Source organism: Marmota monax, unplaced genomic scaffold (assembly GCF_021218885.2).
Source record: "Marmota monax isolate L192 unplaced genomic scaffold, Marmota_monax_Labrador192_F-V1.1 WCK01_AAM20220418_F8-fsc00022, whole genome shotgun sequence".
Classification (NCBI taxonomy): domain Eukaryota; kingdom Metazoa; phylum Chordata; class Mammalia; order Rodentia; family Sciuridae; genus Marmota; species Marmota monax.
The window spans coordinates 21,887,922-21,906,480 of record NW_026695215.1 but is presented as its reverse complement, the minus strand read 5'-3'; the positions used below and the strand labels follow the sequence as shown (position 1 = coordinate 21,906,480).

General features: G+C 45.8%; 2 protein-coding genes across 13 annotated transcripts in view; both read left to right on the top strand.

Moving 5' to 3' along the window:
* The window catches only part of Tmem108 (transmembrane protein 108), a 306,456-nt gene extending 302,945 nt beyond the window's left edge, over window positions 1-3,511 (top strand). For all 12 annotated transcript variants that reach the window (XM_046431589.1, XM_046431582.1, XM_058574935.1 and 9 more), the window contains one exon: window positions 1,630-3,511. In XM_046431589.1, coding sequence (XP_046287545.1) covers window positions 1,630-1,752 — 123 coding nt within the window. In that variant the 3' untranslated portion in view covers window positions 1,753-3,511. The remainder of the gene's footprint in view (window positions 1-1,629) is intronic.
* Window positions 3,512-6,064: 2,553 nt separating this feature from the next.
* The window catches only part of Bfsp2 (beaded filament structural protein 2), a 62,734-nt gene continuing 50,239 nt past the window's right edge, over window positions 6,065-18,559 (top strand). The window contains exon 1 of the mRNA XM_058574930.1: window positions 6,065-6,553. Within this exon, the coding sequence (XP_058430913.1) occupies window positions 6,065-6,553 (489 nt within the window). The remainder of the gene's footprint in view (window positions 6,554-18,559) is intronic.

Genomic DNA, 18,559 nt, shown 5'->3' with positions numbered 1-18,559 from the left:
AAGCAAGTTTCTCTGCTCCCTGCTCCCCATCCATGTCCATGGAAGCAGCCAAGCAAATCCAGAATTAGACAGGCAAGATGGTGTCAGCCAGAGGGTCCCTGGAATTCCTATTCTCTCTTCTTTCTCCTCCTCCTCCTCCTCCTCCTCCTCCTCCTCCTCCTCCTCCTCCTCCTCCTTTCTTTTTCTCCTTTTCTGCCTTGGTTGTTTTCTAAATAACCTTCTTTCTATGCAGTGACGCGTATGATGTGGTTCACCCGGGGCACATTCTTACTTTGGAAGAACTGTAAACCAGTGGACCACATTTCAACCTCTAAACCCCCTCAACCCAACAGCAAGGTTGTCCAAAGGGATTTCTGTCCCCTCTGAGGTGCCACCCTGTTGTCCTTCACTGCAAGGTGACCCAGGGCCACCCTCCTCAGCAAAGTCCCACCTGGGAAGGAGCTTCTTGTCTCCTGAAAAGATATTTTATCAACAGTGGAGTTTCTTCTCTCCATGTGATCCATGAAGCAATCAGCCCTCCTCAAAAAGCATCAATGTTTTGTTTAAAAATAAACTACAGAGAATTAATTGTGGCTTCTTAAAAAAAAAAAAAAAAAAAAAAGACATTTGTGGGCAGATCTGGCCTGAGCCATTATACCTTAAGTCTACTCTTGAGTTCATTTGCCCTGAAATGGCTCAGAGGGTCTTAGATTTTACTTTGTTTAGTGTTGGAATAAACTGTGGCTTTTCTTTCTTCCTTTTTTCTAAATGAAACCATTAAGTCCCAAGTTGTCAATTCTGTGAACATAATAATTATCTCAAAGTTACCGTAAGTGTTATATTCATTGCCTCAATTTTAGTGTTTATAGGTGTTCCAAATCTGGGACAATGGGACAAAATGGGTTAATACCTGCACTTGAATCTGAGGACAGCCCTTTAGCAACCCAAAGTTGTGGCAAGCCTTCCTGATCCTTCCCTGCCAATGCAATCATATTGCCTTCTGAGCAGTGGATTGCCTATTGCTAGGCTTTCCTGCTCCTGGGGTTGAGCAGACAGGGCTTCAGCATTTTCCCTGACCATCTATTACACAATCGCACAGATTCAGGTTCCCTGAGCTCAGCTTCTAGCTATAAGCTCAGCTTCTAGTGCTACAAGAAACAGGGCAGTAATTCTGAACAGGCTCTAGGAGGGTCAGGTGAGGAGGAGAAATTGGACATCAAAGACTCTGATGGGTGACAGGAGAGGAAAGAAGTGAGTGAAAGTAGGTGCGTTCAGGAAGGAAGAACAGAGAAGTCTCCCAGAGATCTATGAGAAAGACAAAAGTAGAGTCTGAGGTCCAAGTGAACCAATGTTTGCCCTTGAAGGAAGCAAGCCATACACGATACGTGTCCTGCACGGTGAGCCCCTCTCAGACTTTGTCAAGGAAAGCAGTACCGTCTCTGGCAACCTTAGGGTAGGGGTAACTCAGGAAGCCTTTTTTGGAAGTTGTTAGAAAAAATCTGAAAGAACAGCAGAGAGCACTCTGCGCCCCCGTCTTGGCAGTAGAGGTGACAAACGCATACCAAGCGATCCTGAAATAAATGTTCCTCTGTGTGCATTTGTTTGAGAACACCTTCCCCAGCTCACAGCATCTCCTCCCTCTCTCCCTAGGACCAGCTCTCAGAGCCCCGGTCCCCAGCCAACGGCGACTATCGAGACACGGGGATGGTCCTCGTGAACCCCTTCTGTCAAGAAACACTGTTCGTGGGAAACGATCAAGTGTCCGAGATCTAGCTGCAGCAGCCTTCACTCTGCCGTTCCCTATTTTTCATCTCTAAATTATAAATATACAAATATATATATTATAAATATAACCTTTGTGTAACCCTGACTTAATGAGAAACATTTTCAGCTTTTTTTCCTAAGAATTGTCAACATCTTTTTTATAAGTGTGGTTTAAAATCAGAAAAAAAAAAAAAAACTTTACAGAATGACCCGTGGCTTTATAAAATAAAGGTATTTCTAAGCAAAGCAGTGGCATCAGTTGCTTCTCTTGATAACTGTTTCTGAGCCCTCGGGGAGTCGCAGGAGCCCGGGCAGGTGAGGGAAGAGACCAACCTCCTGGACAAGCAGAATGCTAAAGTGGCCAAGTCTGTTGCCCGATTCCTAAAGCTCTGATTCCTTAGATTCGAGACCTGTCTCCTCCCTCCTCATATGCTCATGCGTGAAGGGGACTGGGCCACCCAGGAGGAGCACGAGGTACAGCATACTCAAACCAAAGCAGGAAAAGCGAAAATGTCTTCACCCTGGAGGACAGGAACCCTGGGGACTCGCGGTGGCACCACTGGATGTCAAGTTCAATGCCACCCATGTCGTAGGCGGAGGCAGGAGCCGACCACCCTCAGGAAATCCGTGAAGGACGTGGAAGCATCCTAAGGCGCCTGCCCTGTGATCACCCCATGGGTGCTCCTGCCAGGCCAACCACAGGACCTCCCGTCCCTGGAAACCCCACATCTGCATCCCACAACGGCACCTCTTCTCTCGGGGAGGGTGTAGGCACAGGTCCCAACCCTGGAGCTTTAGAACGCTCGCCCTTCCTTAAGGATCAGATGTTCATTGGGGTTTTCTCCAAAAGTGATGATGGTATTGTGTCCCAAGGAACAGGTCTAAGGGCTTGCCACTTTTGAAACCTTCCTCCTGCGCTCCTAAAGCAAACCAGATTGCCAAAGCCAGCCGCTTGGGAGAAGCCAGAAGCTGGTTCCGTCCACCCGCAGAGGTACTGCAGACCCTCTTGCCCCTTGGGCCCAAGGATCTGCTATGGGCTCTTCTTTTGCCCTCCTTTCTCTCTCCTGCTCTCTGCATCCCGCCAGGCTGCCTCCGGACTCCCACGGTGCCCAGCGACCAGCACCAGTGAGGCTCAGACTCTCAGCCACACAAGAGGGGCTTCCAGAGGTGGCTGCTCCTCTGATATTTTCCTAAGAGTGGCTAGAAGAGAAGAGAACTGCTTTGACGCTTCCTTTCTCTAAAAAAGAAAAATAGTTTGATAGTATATTTTGAATATAGATGTTCTTATAGGCAGATTGGGAATTGAAATTGAATGTCGGTTCATCCGTTCGTGTTGTTACTTACTGTGGTCTTCTTACCATGACTTTCTCCTTCCCACCCACGTTGCCCTTTTTCAAAAAAGCAAGATGGCCTTCGAAAATGTGTGTTCTCGATGTCTGTATGAACCTCCTCGACCCGAGTTCTGTGGTCTCTCAGCCCCCAAAGGAGCAGGTTAAATGTTGCCCTGAGATTTGTTTTCTCTGTTACTGTCTATGTTGTTCTCTGACCTTAACCTTCTCATGTTTCTTTAGCTATTGCATTGACTATATCAACGTGTGTGAGTATATAGAGTGAGAAATCTGTTTGTAAAGTAAAATTTATATATAATATATGTAATCAAGGATACATATGTTATATATACATTTGTGGATGTATGACTTATTTTTCCGTACCCACAGAATTCCGCTACCATGGATATATAAATAAACTTATTTTATTACCCAAAGGATTAAGTCGCTAATATATTTTGCCTTCTTTTCACTGGAAAATAACTCTCAAGTCTCGCTTATATGTGTCCATCTGTGTTTTTTAATCTGCTTGCACGTGAAGTTGGGTTTTGTGAGTTTGATGAGATAATAGGATGAGCAGTGTGTCATTTGGTAAAGCGGGTCCTTTAGAACATGCTTGTGACTTTTCCAGAGGAGAATCCTCTCTCTTAGGGTCTCTGGGGTGGGTGGTTGGTGTCCATCAGGGTACCTTCCTTCCCTATTTCTCCCTCTACCCAGGCTCTGTGGATTTATGGTAAATATCCTTGAGTCAGAAAGACCTGTAAATTAACCTGGCAACTGAGTGTTACCATTTGGTGCAATAACAGTGCCTGAACATGACACCTTTGCCAACATTTTAATGGGTAGCTTGATCCCTTCAGTTAGCCTGGTAGGTACATCCTGGAATTGATAGAGTACAGATCCTCAGGACCCAGCCAACATCACCTGTAGCAGGAGGGTGTCCTTGTGATACAGTCTCCAGTGCACCATGGGCCCTTCTTGTGCACTGCAGGGATGCCATACCCAAATAAACCAGGGTCCTACCAGCCTTGACTTATCCAGAGGGCTCCTCCATCTGTTAATCAAACAGCAAACATTTGCATTTATAAAGTATCTTCCATGTCATCTCAAATAGACAATGTGGAAGTGGGAAATGAAAGAAAGACAGAAGGAAAGTTATGGTATCCTAATCACACAGAATGTTCTGGTAGGCAACCAGATTTCTTTTTTTTTTAAAGAGAGAGGGAGAAAGAATTTTTTAATATTTATTTTTTAGTTTTCGGTGAACACAACATCTTTATTTTTTTTTTATTTTTATGTGGTGCTGAGGATTGAACCCAGCGCCCCACACATGCCAGGCAAGCATGTTACCGCTTGAGCCACATCCCCAGCCCGCAACCAGATTTTTTTAACTTTGCCTGTGTGACCTCAGATAGGTGCTCTGCTTTCTGGGTGGTGGGCACCAGAGAGGATCCTAAATAAGTTCCTGGAATAGGAGTCAGAAGAAGCCTTCTCAGCTTAGCTCTGCTACTTTCTGAACAAAGGACCTTAGGTGAGTCACTTCAATTCTCAGGGTCCTTATCACATAGGGGGACAATAACCAACTGTAGATATGTGATCATGATTTGTGCAGGACACAGCCCGAACAGCCATACATGTCAACTCATCTTCTAAGGTAGAATTAAGATTTCAGTGAAACAAAGATGGAATCAGGTATGGCACTAGAATGGAATTTGACTTCCTTTCTCTTGTCTCACCTGAGGTACATTTCCACATTTCATAAATATCCAGCTCTACATTTGGGCCATCTGGTTTTTCCAGGGCAAAACTTCAGTGCAGTGATTTGTAAGTCCATTTTGTCATCCCTGGGGCTGGAGGAACCTTTCTGATCCTCTGGAAGGGACTGGGGTGTCACCCTTGACAGCATGACTTAGTGACCACCCAGGGTAGGAACTAGAACCCAGAGGATCCCACCAAATCCTAACCTGGAGCTCCCTTGGAGACCTTACCAGAAATCACTCTCTTTGTTGTTTTTATTTGTGAGTTTTCAGATAAATGGGGAAATGGCAGCGTGGGTGACAGACGGAGCAAGCAGGTGTCCAGTACATGGGATCTAAACTTGCTCAAGAGCCCATCAGAGAGGCTGGGGTTGTGACTCAGTGGTAGAGCGCTTGCCTAGCATGTGTGAGGCACTGGGTTGGATTCTCAGCACCACATATAAATAAATAAAGATCCATTGACAACTAAAAAGTATTTTTAAAAAAATCAGCGAGTCTGAGGAAGTGAAGTCCAAGCAGCAGGTCAAGTGCAGACTCTGGGAGGGCAGAGATGAGAATGAGGAGAGGGACCTGAATCAGGGAGGGACCTGAAACTGCTGCTCTGGAGCTGAGACGCAGGGAAGAAGCAGCAGGCTGGGTTTCCTCAGGCTGCCTCCTGTGGGGCTGGTTCCGGTCCATTCTCCACTTCAATCACCTGTCAGGTATTTGCGCATCTTCCCCCACACCAGCACATGTAGGAAGGTGGAAAGCATCAGAATTGGCTCTGAAACACCTATGTAGAGTCCTGGCTTGCAGCTGAAGTCTAGGGAAAAGTGATCCTTACACTTGTGATCAGAGGTCCCTGGGGCATCAGTTTATAACCTGTGAAATGGGGCGGCTGGGGGCCTACTTTGCCCTCTCTCCGGTTGTGAAATCAACAAACCCCGACGAGCCACCCCCACAGCCTGCACTGACCCAGCCTCCCCCACCACCAGCAGAAAACTCTGGGAGGTTGGGCACCTGACCCCGCATCAGAGAACGCATGAGCGCCTTTCTGCACGCAGCCCTGGGCAGGGCCCATTTCTCTTTCAGCTCAGTGAATGGTGGAAGCTCATGGAAGGCAGCAGACAAAGAGCCCCCGGGGTAGGGGAGCTTCCAGAGAGGCCCATGACCAGGCCACAGGGCTGCTGGGGCTGGAACCCAAAAGCCACTGGACTCTAACCTAACCCTGCTGGGCACCGCAGAGGCAGAGGAGTGATGAGTGAGAGGAGGGTGGTGGTGGACTTGCCCGCCGGCACCAGCTCCAGCATGCCCCTCCAGAGGCGCAGGACATCTTTCAGGGGGACACGATCATCGTCCTCCCTGGACAGCCCCCCAGCCTCCAGGACCAATGTCATGGGCAGCCTCATCCGCACCCCTGGGGTCTATGTAGGGACAACGCCCAGCGGGGGCATAGGTGGCCTGGGTGCCCGTGTGACCCGCCGGGCCCTGGGCATCAGCAGTGTGTTCCTGCAGGGCCTGCGGAGCTCAGGCCTGGCGGCGGTGCCTGCTCCGGGCCTGGAGAGGGACCATGCTTCTGTGGAGGACCTAGGGGGCTGCCTGGTGGAGTACATGGCCAAGGTGCACGCCCTCGAGCAAGTCAGCCAGGAGCTGGAGACGCAGTTGCGGATGCACCTGGAGAGCAAGGCCAAGCGTTCTGGGGGTTGGGGCGCCCTCCGGGCCTCCTGGGCCAGCAGCTGCCAGCAGGTGAGTACCAGGCCATGCCCAAGGGCTCGGCAGACAGCTCTCAGAGGGGATGCTGAGGGCAAGGGGAAGGGTCGTGGGTGCTCTGAGGCCAGAAAAACTGGCCACACCATCCATACTTTCATATTAAAAATGCTAATGGCCTAATGATGAGGACATTGGGCCCCCATTTACTGAGTCTTAAATGGGCAGGACCTGCTAGTTCCAGCTCATGCACTTCTTTCTGGAACATTCAAAGCCATGCTGTGTGTCGAATCCCCATTGATTGCATTTTTCAGATGGAAAAACTAAGGCGTGTAATTTGGTCATAAGCTAATAGGGAGATGGAGCTGAGATTTGAAACTGAAGTTCCCCAGCTCCAAAGTTGCCTTTGTCCCATTACCCTGAGCTGCCGCTATTGAGAAGGGGTTTTTACGGTCTTCATCTGACTGAATACACTGAATGAATGAGTATTAAAAACTATGAATAAATAGACATGTCACCACTGGTGTGTGGCCGGGTGATGCTGAGCAGATGCCCACGGGAACTCTCCATCAGCCTCCTGCCCCTGCCCCATTTTGCTCTGCAATAGCACTGTCCAACAGAAATATGAGCCACGTCAATAATTTATGTTTCCATTACCTACAGTAAAAGAAAGGAAAAAGAAACAGGTGAAGTTAATATTAATATCATATCTGATTTAACTTAGTATATCCACAATGTTATTTCAATATGTAATCAATAGAAAAAAATATTAATGAGAATGGTTTGGATTCAAATAGAACCTTCTAGAGCAATGGAAATGTATCTGTATCATCCAATCAGCCAGCCACTAGCCATTTGTGGTGGGAGAGCACTGGACATGTGGCTAATGAGACTGAGGAATAGAATTTTTTATTTTATTCAATTTTCATGACTTTAAATAGCAACATACGACTAGTGGTTATCTTATTGGACAAGGCAGGATGCAGAGGTCCGGCTCTTGCTTGATGGCCCCGGCTTTCCTGCCCTCCAGGGTGACTTCTGCAGAGCATGGCACTCATCCATCGTGTCTGCCTGCAGCCTGAGGTTCTAATGCTGAACTTCCACCAGCACTGCCTATCTCAGCTGGACTCTCTGTGGGTGGCTGGCTTCTTTCCTCCTGTCCCTTCCCCAAGTGCCTTGGGATCCCTCTGAGCTAAATCAGTCTCTACTCCTGAGAGGAACTGCTAACTCAGACACTTTGCCCCCTGGGGCATCATGCAGTCTCCCAAGAGGTCACAAACCATTGGTGTGTGGCCGGGTGATGCTGAGCAGATGCACTCAGGGACTCTCCATCAGCCTCCCGCCCCCCCCCCCCGCCCCATTTCACTCCACAATGCTGCTTCTTTGCTGTCACCAGCATCTGAAGGACAGCACAGTACACACGATATACAACATTGTCCTCTCAGGCTTCCCTGGGGCTGCTGTTCCACTCCCATCCACCTGGGCTGTGAGAGAGAGCCATCTTAGAACATTCTGGAGCCTTCTATCTGCTGGGACAAAGAGGCAGCTATTCCTCCAGAGTGTCCACAATAGTCCTGATTCTAAATATGGTGCCCTAGCAGCCATTAGAACACCCTAGATATTCCAGCGTGTCAGCATCTTCTGGACAAGCACATGTGGCCACGCAGACATGCCCAGAGGAACCAGGCACTGCAATACCGAGGTTAGGAAGTATGGCCACAAAACCTACTCACGCTCAGTAGATGCTGACTTGCCTGGCTGAGGCCAGAAGTTTTTGCAACTTATCCACTGCTCTGGACCTCAATTTCCTCATCTGCAGAGTGGGTGTAATAATGCCTGAACAATCCAGCAAATCCATAGATAAGCAGACTAGAGACTGGAGATCTGTAAAAGATCCTCGATGACAGAACAGCACAGAAGGACTACAGGCCAAGACTTTCGACCTCTGCCTCTGGGGCTCAGAATCCCCAAAAGGAGTCATGTTCCTCTTTAGTGCCCATAAACGAAGTCCTATATGAAGACCTATGATTTTTCTTTTTCTTTTTTGAATATGGATTTACAGATATAGTTAACCAACCTTAAAAAAGTGGAGTTATTTCTGCCTTGCTGATCTGCCTTCTAGTTATTATGAAGCTCTATTCTATCAAAAAAGAGCAAAAGAATACTCTGCATACCATAAATATACATGATTTTTCCAGCCAGCGCCCAGCCCCTGCCAGGCCTAATGGAGAGTCCAACCAGAGTCAAGTGACTTCATGAAGTGCTGTCCCCTCCTCCCTTGGGGATCAGAGGCAGCCACGCTGTGCTCAGTGCTCCCAGCCTCCAGGAATCCAGAGCTCCCTCACTGACACTTCTCATTCTGGGCTGCACGTTCCGAACTCTGACCCTCTCCCCTTTGTAGCCTCCTTTTCTCCATCAGCAGCCTCCTCCTGCCCAGCCTGTCTCCTCACCCTCCTCACCCTCCGGAATGCAGAAAGTTGCCAAAGCCATTCTGGGAAGTGGGGCCACCTCTGTCCTGGAATCTCCTACTACCTGCAAGGAGACAATGGAGGGCTTTCAGAAAAACAAGCAAGAGGCCAAGAGGGGAAGGAATGGGTGCTATCACTGCAGAAAGTCACGACTCAGAAAGCAACACAATTAGGGACCAGGAGGGCACCACCCACCTTGTCAGAATCAGCAAAGTGTCCTGGGGCGGGGAATCTTCTCCAACCTTGTCACTACCTCTGTTTGTGAGGTTTGGATGGTCATCCCAAGGGACAAGGCTGGCTTCCCAGGAGCCGTGAGTGCAGTCCCACAGGACTGGGTTCTCACAAGGGCCAAACTTGGGTCTTGATGCTCTGAGGTCGCCATCTTGACATTGTCAACAGTTTCATCTTTAACTTGTGTTTTGTTGACTGAAGCCACACCGTGGAGACGTGTGGGAGCTCCTGCTGGCTCTCATCCCATTCTGGATCCCTGGGATAGGTTCTCTGCTGCCCATTCCCCTGCCTCCCAAAGCACCAGCCCCTCCTGAGTGGCATGTGGCCCATGGGGGTGACACCAGCTGGAGGGAAAAGACAAGCCTCTTGGGCACTCTGATCCAGGTCTACAGGGTGACCCTGGGGTTCTAATGCTTTGGGGGTTAACATCTCTTCAACTATCTGCCACCAGAAAATCCCAGTAGTTGGTGAGAAAGGTAACCCAGCAGCTGATGGAGCAAGCCCACGGGTGTCCACAAGGGTCTACCTAAGTATCTCCAAGCCCAAGAGAGCACAGGTTTAAATAGCAAATAAAATCACCATAACAAGAGCCTGAACATAAAGCAGTGTATGGTGGTGCACACCTATAATCCAAGCAACTTGGGAGGCCTCCCTATAATCCAAGCAACTTGGGAGGTGGAGGCAGGAGGATCATAAGGTGGAGGCCAGCCTGGGCAATTGAGTGAGACCCTGACTCAAAATAAAAAAAAAATAGAAAGGGCTATGGATGTGGCTCAATGGTTGCGCACACTAGGGTTCAAACCCCAGTACCGGAAAAAAAGAAAAGAAAAGAAAGAGACCATGAAAGAAAAAAAAAAAACTTTATATTTTAATTGTCCTTTTGTCCTGCTATTTAAATAAGGGGCCCTGCATTTTCATTTTGACTGGAACCTATAAATCATGCGGCCAGCCCCAGGTTCATATCATACAAAATGTCTTTTCAATTCCAAGCTTCTCTCTCTTAGGTCCTCAGCTGTGTTAGCACCGCCCTGTCCCTTCTCCCACTCAGCAGTGGAAACAGATGGGAAAAGTCCCAGGTGGTGGCCCCTAGGAAGACCTGGACACCCTCCCCACTGCTCAGGCAGAAGGTGGCCATTTCCCTCCTGGCCTTGCTCTGGGCTCCTGACTTTTCTTGCCAAGTGAATGATGCTGATAATAAGCTCCGTTGGCAACCCCAGGCCTTTCCTTCTCCAGTAGGCTAAACACAAGCTTGGAATGAGGCCATCTCCCTGCCCGGGAGCTACAGAGGGAAGGACAGAGGGACAGCAGGCACACTGTGAGTCCCAATGCAAAAGGAAGCAGCCGAGGGCCAGTCAAGGACGAAGCTGCAGGGGGAAGAAAGGGGACCACAGAGGCTCTCAGTGGAGGAGCAGGACGTTGGCCGCCTCCCCAGGAGGAAACAGCAGCTCACCCCTCTACCAGCCAAGACTGTCAGCCCAGGCAGGGGAAATCAAAATGACGGAAAGGCACAAGGGCTAGAGTTTGAAATGGGCCTGACAGGACTAGCTCTCCTGCTTCCCCCTCTCTGTCCCTTGGCAAGACAGCCCATACTCTGCGCATTTATTTGCCAAATTGGGGAAACTGCTGGAAACTCAAGCAGTTTAGATCAGGGCTAGGTTTTCCTCCACAGAACCTGTGGCCCTAGAACGTATTTTTGAAACCCACCAATGGGGTGGGGTATAGCTCCGTGGTACAGTGCTTGCCTAGCATGCATGAGGCCCTGGGTTCAATCCCCAGCACCTCTCAGGGAAAAAAAAAAAAGAAAAAAGAAAAAAAAGAACTAATTAATCCTACCCACTGAGAAAAAGAAAGGTTATAGGGTCATTGTTCATGATTGACACGCTGATAGCCGTGAAAGGAAGCAGGGGGGGGGGGGCAGGGCAGAACAGGACTGAGCTATTTTGGTACCTGCACAAGACTAGATAGGTTTCTCCCAGACAAAATCACCCAGGGGATTTCTTACTAACTGCAGTGTGTTTAGCAGAGCAGAACACTATAGTTTGGTTAGAAATGTAATAACAAAGAAGAATATATTCAGGAGACTTTTTCGTAGGGAGAGAGATGAATAAGATTGGAAGAAATAGTTTGATGGGGCAGAGAGGGACAGGCAGCAGTAGGCTGCTCTCAAAGGTGGTTGCTAAACTGTTTTGCTAGGCAGCAGGTGTCTGGGAATGAGGAAGACGCTAAAGAGAGGAAGGAAGAGCCTGGGCCTGGCACTCGGGCCTTGTTTCCCCGCCCTTCCCATAGGCTGCACTTCGCCACCCTTGACCCTCTTTAAATATCTTAAAAGTTGAGTTTGGAGTAATGTAAAACAGGGAGGGGTGCTACGGAAGATCCCAGGTTTTGAAGCCAGACACCCCAAGGTCAAACCCAGGCCCTGACACTTAATAACTTCACAACCTTGAGCCAAGTTCTTCGTTGATCTCTCTATAGCTCAGGTTCTCATCAGAATAATCAGGATATTTGGAGATGTCTTTGATTTGATAAAAAGAATATCTCTAAGAAGGACATAGTAGAGACCTTCTGCAGAAATTAGGGTATTAGGAATGAGAAAAGGATGTCCACTCTCTTCCCTGCTCTGTAACCTTGGTCAGAGGTAGTAGTCTATGTGATTAGACAAGAGAAAGCAATGATGTGAGAGTTGGAAAGAATGAGGGGAAATCTTGATCTTTCTGGAAAACCAAAAAAGATGTAGGTAAAAACTACATAATAAGCAATAAGATGATTGAATAAAGTAGCAGTTTCCAAAAAACATGTCAAAAATCAATGATGTTTATCTGTATAAACAAAGATACAATTGAAGAGGAATTTTCACTTGGGATAGCATAAAATAAAATGAAATGCCTCTGAATAAACTTTTTAAATGAGACAATAGCAAAACCCTCCCAAAAGACTCAAAAGTAGTCTGGAACAAATGGAAAGAAATCCCATGTGCTCAAATAGAAAGACTCATTAGCATAGAGAGAGCAAATTCTCCCTAAACTCACTTATAAATGTAATGCCCTTAGAATTTTTTTATTTCATCTTTCTTTCCCAGAGCTAGATGAGTGGAGTATAAATTCCATTTGTAAGAACAAAGGCAAGCTGGGTTGTGGCTCAGTGGTAGAGTGCTCACCTAGCACATCCAAGGTGCTGGGTTCGATCCTTAGCACCTCATAAAAATAAATAAATAAATAAATATTTTTTTTAAAAAAAGAACAAAGGCAAGAGGAAGGAGAAATTAAAAATGACACAAAATCAAGAGGGAAGATACTAAGACATACTAGTCTCTAGAACTATTTCATTTAGCAGAAGATAGGATGCCTAATAGAACAGAATAGAAAATCTAAAGGCAGGTGCCATTGTATGTGGAAATGCATTTGTTGATAAAGATAGCATTTGAGGCCAATAATGGATACATGGTCTCAGATAAGTGACATTCCAACAGTTAGATAGTCACAAGGAATATAATAAAACTGGATCCATCCCTTGCTGTATGCTAGAATGGATTCTAAGCATATCCTAGATTTAAGTGTTAAAAGGAAATACATGTAGAAATATTTGGTGAGTTTCTTTATAACCTGAAGATGGGAAGTACTTTCCTCATTAAAATTCAAAATCCAAGAGCAACAAGGAGACATATTGATAAATTTCATTACCAAAAATTTTAAAAATGTTTGCATTGCAAAATAACACCATAAGCAAAATTAAAAGATAAATGGTAAACTAGAAACAATATTTACAACTTTGAAGACAAAGGGTTCATATCTCTATTTTATAAATAGCATTTAAAATTTGAGGTTAAAAAGAGTTATCGGAACTACTTATAAATAGACGAGCAATATGAAAGGTTGACATAAAAATAAATGAAAAATTCTCTGGATGATATAAAAGGATGCTCAACCGGCATAAGAGAAATTTTAAAAACCTATCTGAGATACCAGTTTCACCTCTCAGATTGTCAAAACATTAAAAGTGGGTCCACCTATTTGTGTGTGTGTTGTGTGTGTATGAGTGTGTGTGTGTGTGTGACTCTGGGGAAACAAACATATTTTTGCCATGCTGACAGGAGTAGAAAATGATACAACCCCTATGGAGAAGAATTTGGCAGCATGTAGGCAAATGATATAGGCCTTTATGTGGAATTTGACCTAAGAATCCTACTTTGAGGTCTCTCTGCCAATGATACATTGCCAAAAATCTGATAAGAATGTTCATTTCAATCCTATGTGCAATACCAAGAGACTGGAAGTGATCCAATTGCCTATCAGTAGGGATACTTCCCTGCAGAGGGAAATCATCCATATTATGCAGTGATGTTTTCCAGGATCTCCTACTGAGTTAAAAGACAAGTTAAAAGGGAGAGTGTGGACTTTACCCCTTAAGAAAGAGGAAGAGAGCCAGGCATGGTGGCACAAGCCTGTAATCCCAGAGGCTCAGGAGGCTGAGGCAGGTGGATTATGAGATCAAAGCTAGCCTCAGCAAAATTGAGGAGCTAAGCAAGCTCAGTGAGACCCTGAATCTAAATAAAATGCAAAATAGGGCTGGGGATGTGGCTCAGGAGTCGAGCGCTCCTGAGTTCAATGCCTGGTAACCAAAAAAAGAAAGAAAAAAGAAAAAGAGAGAGAGAGAGAGAAAAGAATGAAAAAAAATCAATGTTTTTAAATGATTACTTAAAAGAGGAAGGAGTAAATAGATGGAGGGAAGGAGGAATGGACACTGGAGTTTTTTAATTTATCTTCTTATGTGGAGATGATTTGGGAACCATGAAAATATTTTACATAATTGTAAAGCAAAATTAAATCTTAAGCAAATCCTAAAATATCAAAAATAAAAGGAAACAAATAAATTCAATGATGTATCAAGTTGATGGTGTAATTACACAGAGAAGAACTATTCAAAGTGATTATTTTAAACCACAGTAATTTGTCTGTACATCCCCAAGAGGAATGTATAAGAGAACTGGGGGCGAGAGTGCTTAAGTTTTCAGGGATCACATCGTTGGCAGTAGCACTGGTGTTTTTCTGACACTGGTGTGTGTGTGTGTGTGTGTGTGTGTGTGTGTGTAGCTGTATACTGTAGGATAAAGTGAAAGAATCATTATATTTGTGTTATTAAGAACTGAGACTTTAGTGTGGGTGAATGGAGATACCATTGAAAGACTGATTAAATTTCATGGCAATTCTTTAGTCCTGGATTTAAATTTGGATTTATCAGTATAAACCTGTGATATCTGTGATCATAAAAATAAAAATATACCTATTTCCAAATCTGAACCACTGAAGAGATCTAGAAATGATGAAAAGATCTAGCAGCAATGGCCAACCCATTGGCAGTGGACAGTTTTAGCCTCCAGTTTTGGTCTCTAACAACCATGTTTCATGAAAAGCTGAGTTCCTTGGAGAAGTGGCTGAATCCATGTTTGGGGAACTGTAGATGTACAAGATGAGTCTGGAACATTTTGTCATACCAGAAAGCAAGAAAGCTGTCCAGAACCACTACAGTCATGTCAAAAGACACAGAAATCAATCTCAATATTCCCACTATCCAAAGATGGTTTCATGGATATTAAGTGGGTGGGGTAGTGGCACATATCGGTAATCCCAGAAACTTGGGAGTCTGAGGCAGGAGAATTGCAAGTTTGAGGCCAACCTCAGAAACTTAGCAAAACCCTAGAAACTTAGTGAAATTCTGTCTCAAATAAAAAGAACTTGGGATGTGTCTCAATGGTAAATTACCCCTTGGTTCAATCTCCAGTGTAATAATAATAATAATAATAACAACAACAACAACAACAACAACAACTGGAGTGGATCAAAACACATCAAATACATTTTAATCCATGAGTTCAGTATAAAATAAAAAGCATTAATTAATTACCTTTGTAGTCTGCTGGGAAACCAGCTCATAACTTTGAAAACTGGTAAATATTGAGGAAGAATTAAATATTTTTCCTCCCTCTCTTGTAAGACCTACAGGTGCATCAGGTGAGGAAAAAAAGAAATAATTGAAGACATCATTGTGTAGAAATATTCCAACTAATAAAGAAGAAAGAACCATTATTAATCTTTATGATTTTATTAAATAGAATTATAACATCACCACTTTGCAACCATAATAAAACCTTGGCTCCAGATCATAAAAATCATTGAATAACTACTAACATCACAAAAAGAGACCAGCAGGCATCTGTACCTTGCTGATAGAATCCAAAAAAAACTAGGAAGTAGGCTTGGGGGGGGGGGAATCAAAACTAAACGTGACTAAGGCTCAAGATTAAACTACTAATTTACAGAAAAATACAAGGATCAAAACATGTTAATTGACATAACAGGGATGAAATGAGCAAAACCCAGACTTTGAGAAAGTCTATAGAATAAAAGACTCAATTTTTTCATACATAAAAATTGCCAGGGGAAGGAGAAAAATAGAGGGAGAAAGCTGTAAATTCAGAGACCAAGTTGATGCCAACCCACGGAGATGTTCTTTGTTTGGATCACTATTCAAAGTGTTAAAAAATATATTAGACCAAGGAGGGGAAATGAACATCAAACGGATATTTAATGGTATGGAAGAATTATTAATTTTTAAATATGACCATGTTTGTGAAGTTATAAATTTTTAAAAAGCATTTTTTTATATAACTGAAACAAAATAAGTCACATGTTTACATTCATGGAGTCTGGGTGATGAGCCTATGGGGGCCCATTCTTTCTTTTTATATGGGTTTGAAATGCTCGGCATCAAAACAAAGATAGAAGAGCTTCTTCATTGGGTTGGTCCATGGGTATTAAATAAAATAACGTATATATATATCACTGGTGCATAATCAGTGACGAATTCAAGTTTATGGAATTGAGTGAACTTGAAGATACACACCTTGGGTGAGAGTTGCATAAACAGCTGTGTTTCTCACATACAGTCATGAGTTCAACCCACACAGGCTGCAGGCGTTCTCAGAAAGAGCAGGAGGTAGAAGATGCTCAGGTGTAGAGACTGACTATGGATCCAAAGAGCATCCCTTCAGACGGGGGCCCAGCATGGACCAAGGATGAGGAGTGGCCACGGCAGGGCAGCCTGCAGCTGTGTCCCTCCCCTATTCCCAGAGCCTGGCACTGAGAGGTAATACAGGGCACATAGCTGGTGTCCAACCAATGTCGGCTGTGAGAGCTGAATATGGAGCTACACAGGCTCAAATCAAATCCAACCTGAAGATGGGGGGAGGTGGGGGTGTCTTCTTTAAAATTCCAGACCAGAAAAGAAAGGGAACAGCTTCCAGCATCTAACACCCCTGAATAACTGCGCAATCCTTTGCAGTTGTAAGAAAAGAACAAGGGAGAGCTCAGTACATACTGATGTAGAATAGCACCAAGATGTAGGGGTGGGTAAAAAGCAGACCGCCAAACCGTGTCTGTGTACTCCCACTACTGTGTTCAAGAAAAGCCACAGTGGAAGGGCAGCGTACATGGGGGAAATAGCAGTGAGGGACTCAGGGGGAGGGCCGGGTGCCTGAGACGTGGCTGCCTTTGGCTACATGCTCTTTGGCACTGTTAGAACATTTAGCTTAAATAAAATATGTGGCAATAAATAAAACTCCTGCCAGCAGCTTATTACTAGTGGTGATGTTAGGAGGTGGACCCTGCCAGGTCCGGAGCACGGAAGCCCTTGAAGCCTCAGAGAACCTTCCATGAACATCCCCTGGCAGGAGGGGAAAAGACCCTTCCTCTCAAATCAAAAACCCAGCAAAACTCAACATCCATACACAACAGTGGTAGCTCCTGCTAATGGGCCACCCTCTCCAGAAGAACTAAATTAAAACTTAATCCAGGCGGTTGGCACAAGTGTTGAAGACAAATGTATGGTGGCTCTTTCTGGGGAATTTCTGAAAGGAGGGCTGAAGTGCAGGGTCCCCCAGGGAGCCCCCGCAGGGTTCATGCTGAAGTCGAAGTCTCAATTTAGGCAAATAGAACATCATTTATGGTCATCTGGCTGGGGAACGGCACATAAAGACTCATTTATCTGGTTGTAAACGAGCTAGTGGAGCTGACAATCACAGATGCATTATTCAGCAGAATCGAGAAGCTATTTGAGTATTACGAGGAGGTAATGAAAAGAGAGAGACAGTTCGGCCACAGCCCTGACCGCCTAGGGAAAACAACTTGCAATTTTTATTTATTTATTTCATGGGCCAATGAATCATCATCTGAACAAGTCTCGGGGGTGGGGGTGGGGTGTGCAGAGAGGAATGATGCTAGGCAGGCTCTGGGCACAGTTTCACAGAAGACAATGCACTGTGCCCGAGCCCTGGGTGCCCACCCCTGCCCAGCCCAGCCCCAGCCACCTGAGCCCTGAGCTGCAAAGAAACCACCCCAGCTGCAGATCTCACTACCTCTTCCTCATCTTCTTCCCACCCCCAGGTAAGACCCCTCCTTCAGGCCTGCTCCCAGCCAGCTCTGGGGACAAAGTTTCCCTGATACAGGAATCTTTCTGCCAACTACTAGAACCTTGCCCTGTCCCCTAACTTACAAGAGCTTAGGTTCCTCTGCCTAAGGAAGGTGAAGACATCCCTCATAAGTAGTGGGAGGAGTAAATGAGACAAGGAGGTGGATCCCCGGGGCCTGTTGGGGGCTCATGGGTATCAGCTGGTGGTCCCCAAGTAGCAGCATCTGGGCAATGAGTGGCTTTGGTGGTGTTTCAGACAGACTGCAGGTGCGAGGGAGGGAGCAAGCCCAGGCCAGGAATCACCTCCAGGGGCAGCTGTGGAAAGGCCCTCAATTCCCAGGTGCAGTGTTGCTAGATCCAGTCACCCCCAGAGTCAGCTCAGGGTAGGGTCTTGTTAGGTTGCCCAGTCTGGCCTCAAACTTGCGATCCTCCTGCCTCAGTTTTCCAACTCACTGGGACTGCAGCTGTGCACCACCAGACCTGGCCATCTGCTAATTTACCTGCTGTCTTTTCTGGTCCTCAGAACAGTGTATGGAGCTACCTAGCATGATGGGGTTAGTCAGCTCGGGCTGCCAGAACAAAGGACCCCAGACTGGGAGCTTCAACAACAGAATTTTATTTCTTGCTCTTCTGACACGGCTGGAAGTCCAAGATCAAGGTGTGGGCAGGACTGTCTCTTCTGAGGCCTCTCTCCTTGGCGCATAGATGGGCCTCTTCTGCAGGAGCCGTCCAATGATCTCATCTCTGTATATGTGTCCAACTTTCTTTTCACAAGCACCCCAGGCACACTGGATTAGAGTTCACCCTCTTGACCTCATTTTAACTAATTACCCCTTGAAAGACCCTCTCTCCATAAACAGCCCCGTTTTGAGATACTGGGGAGTTA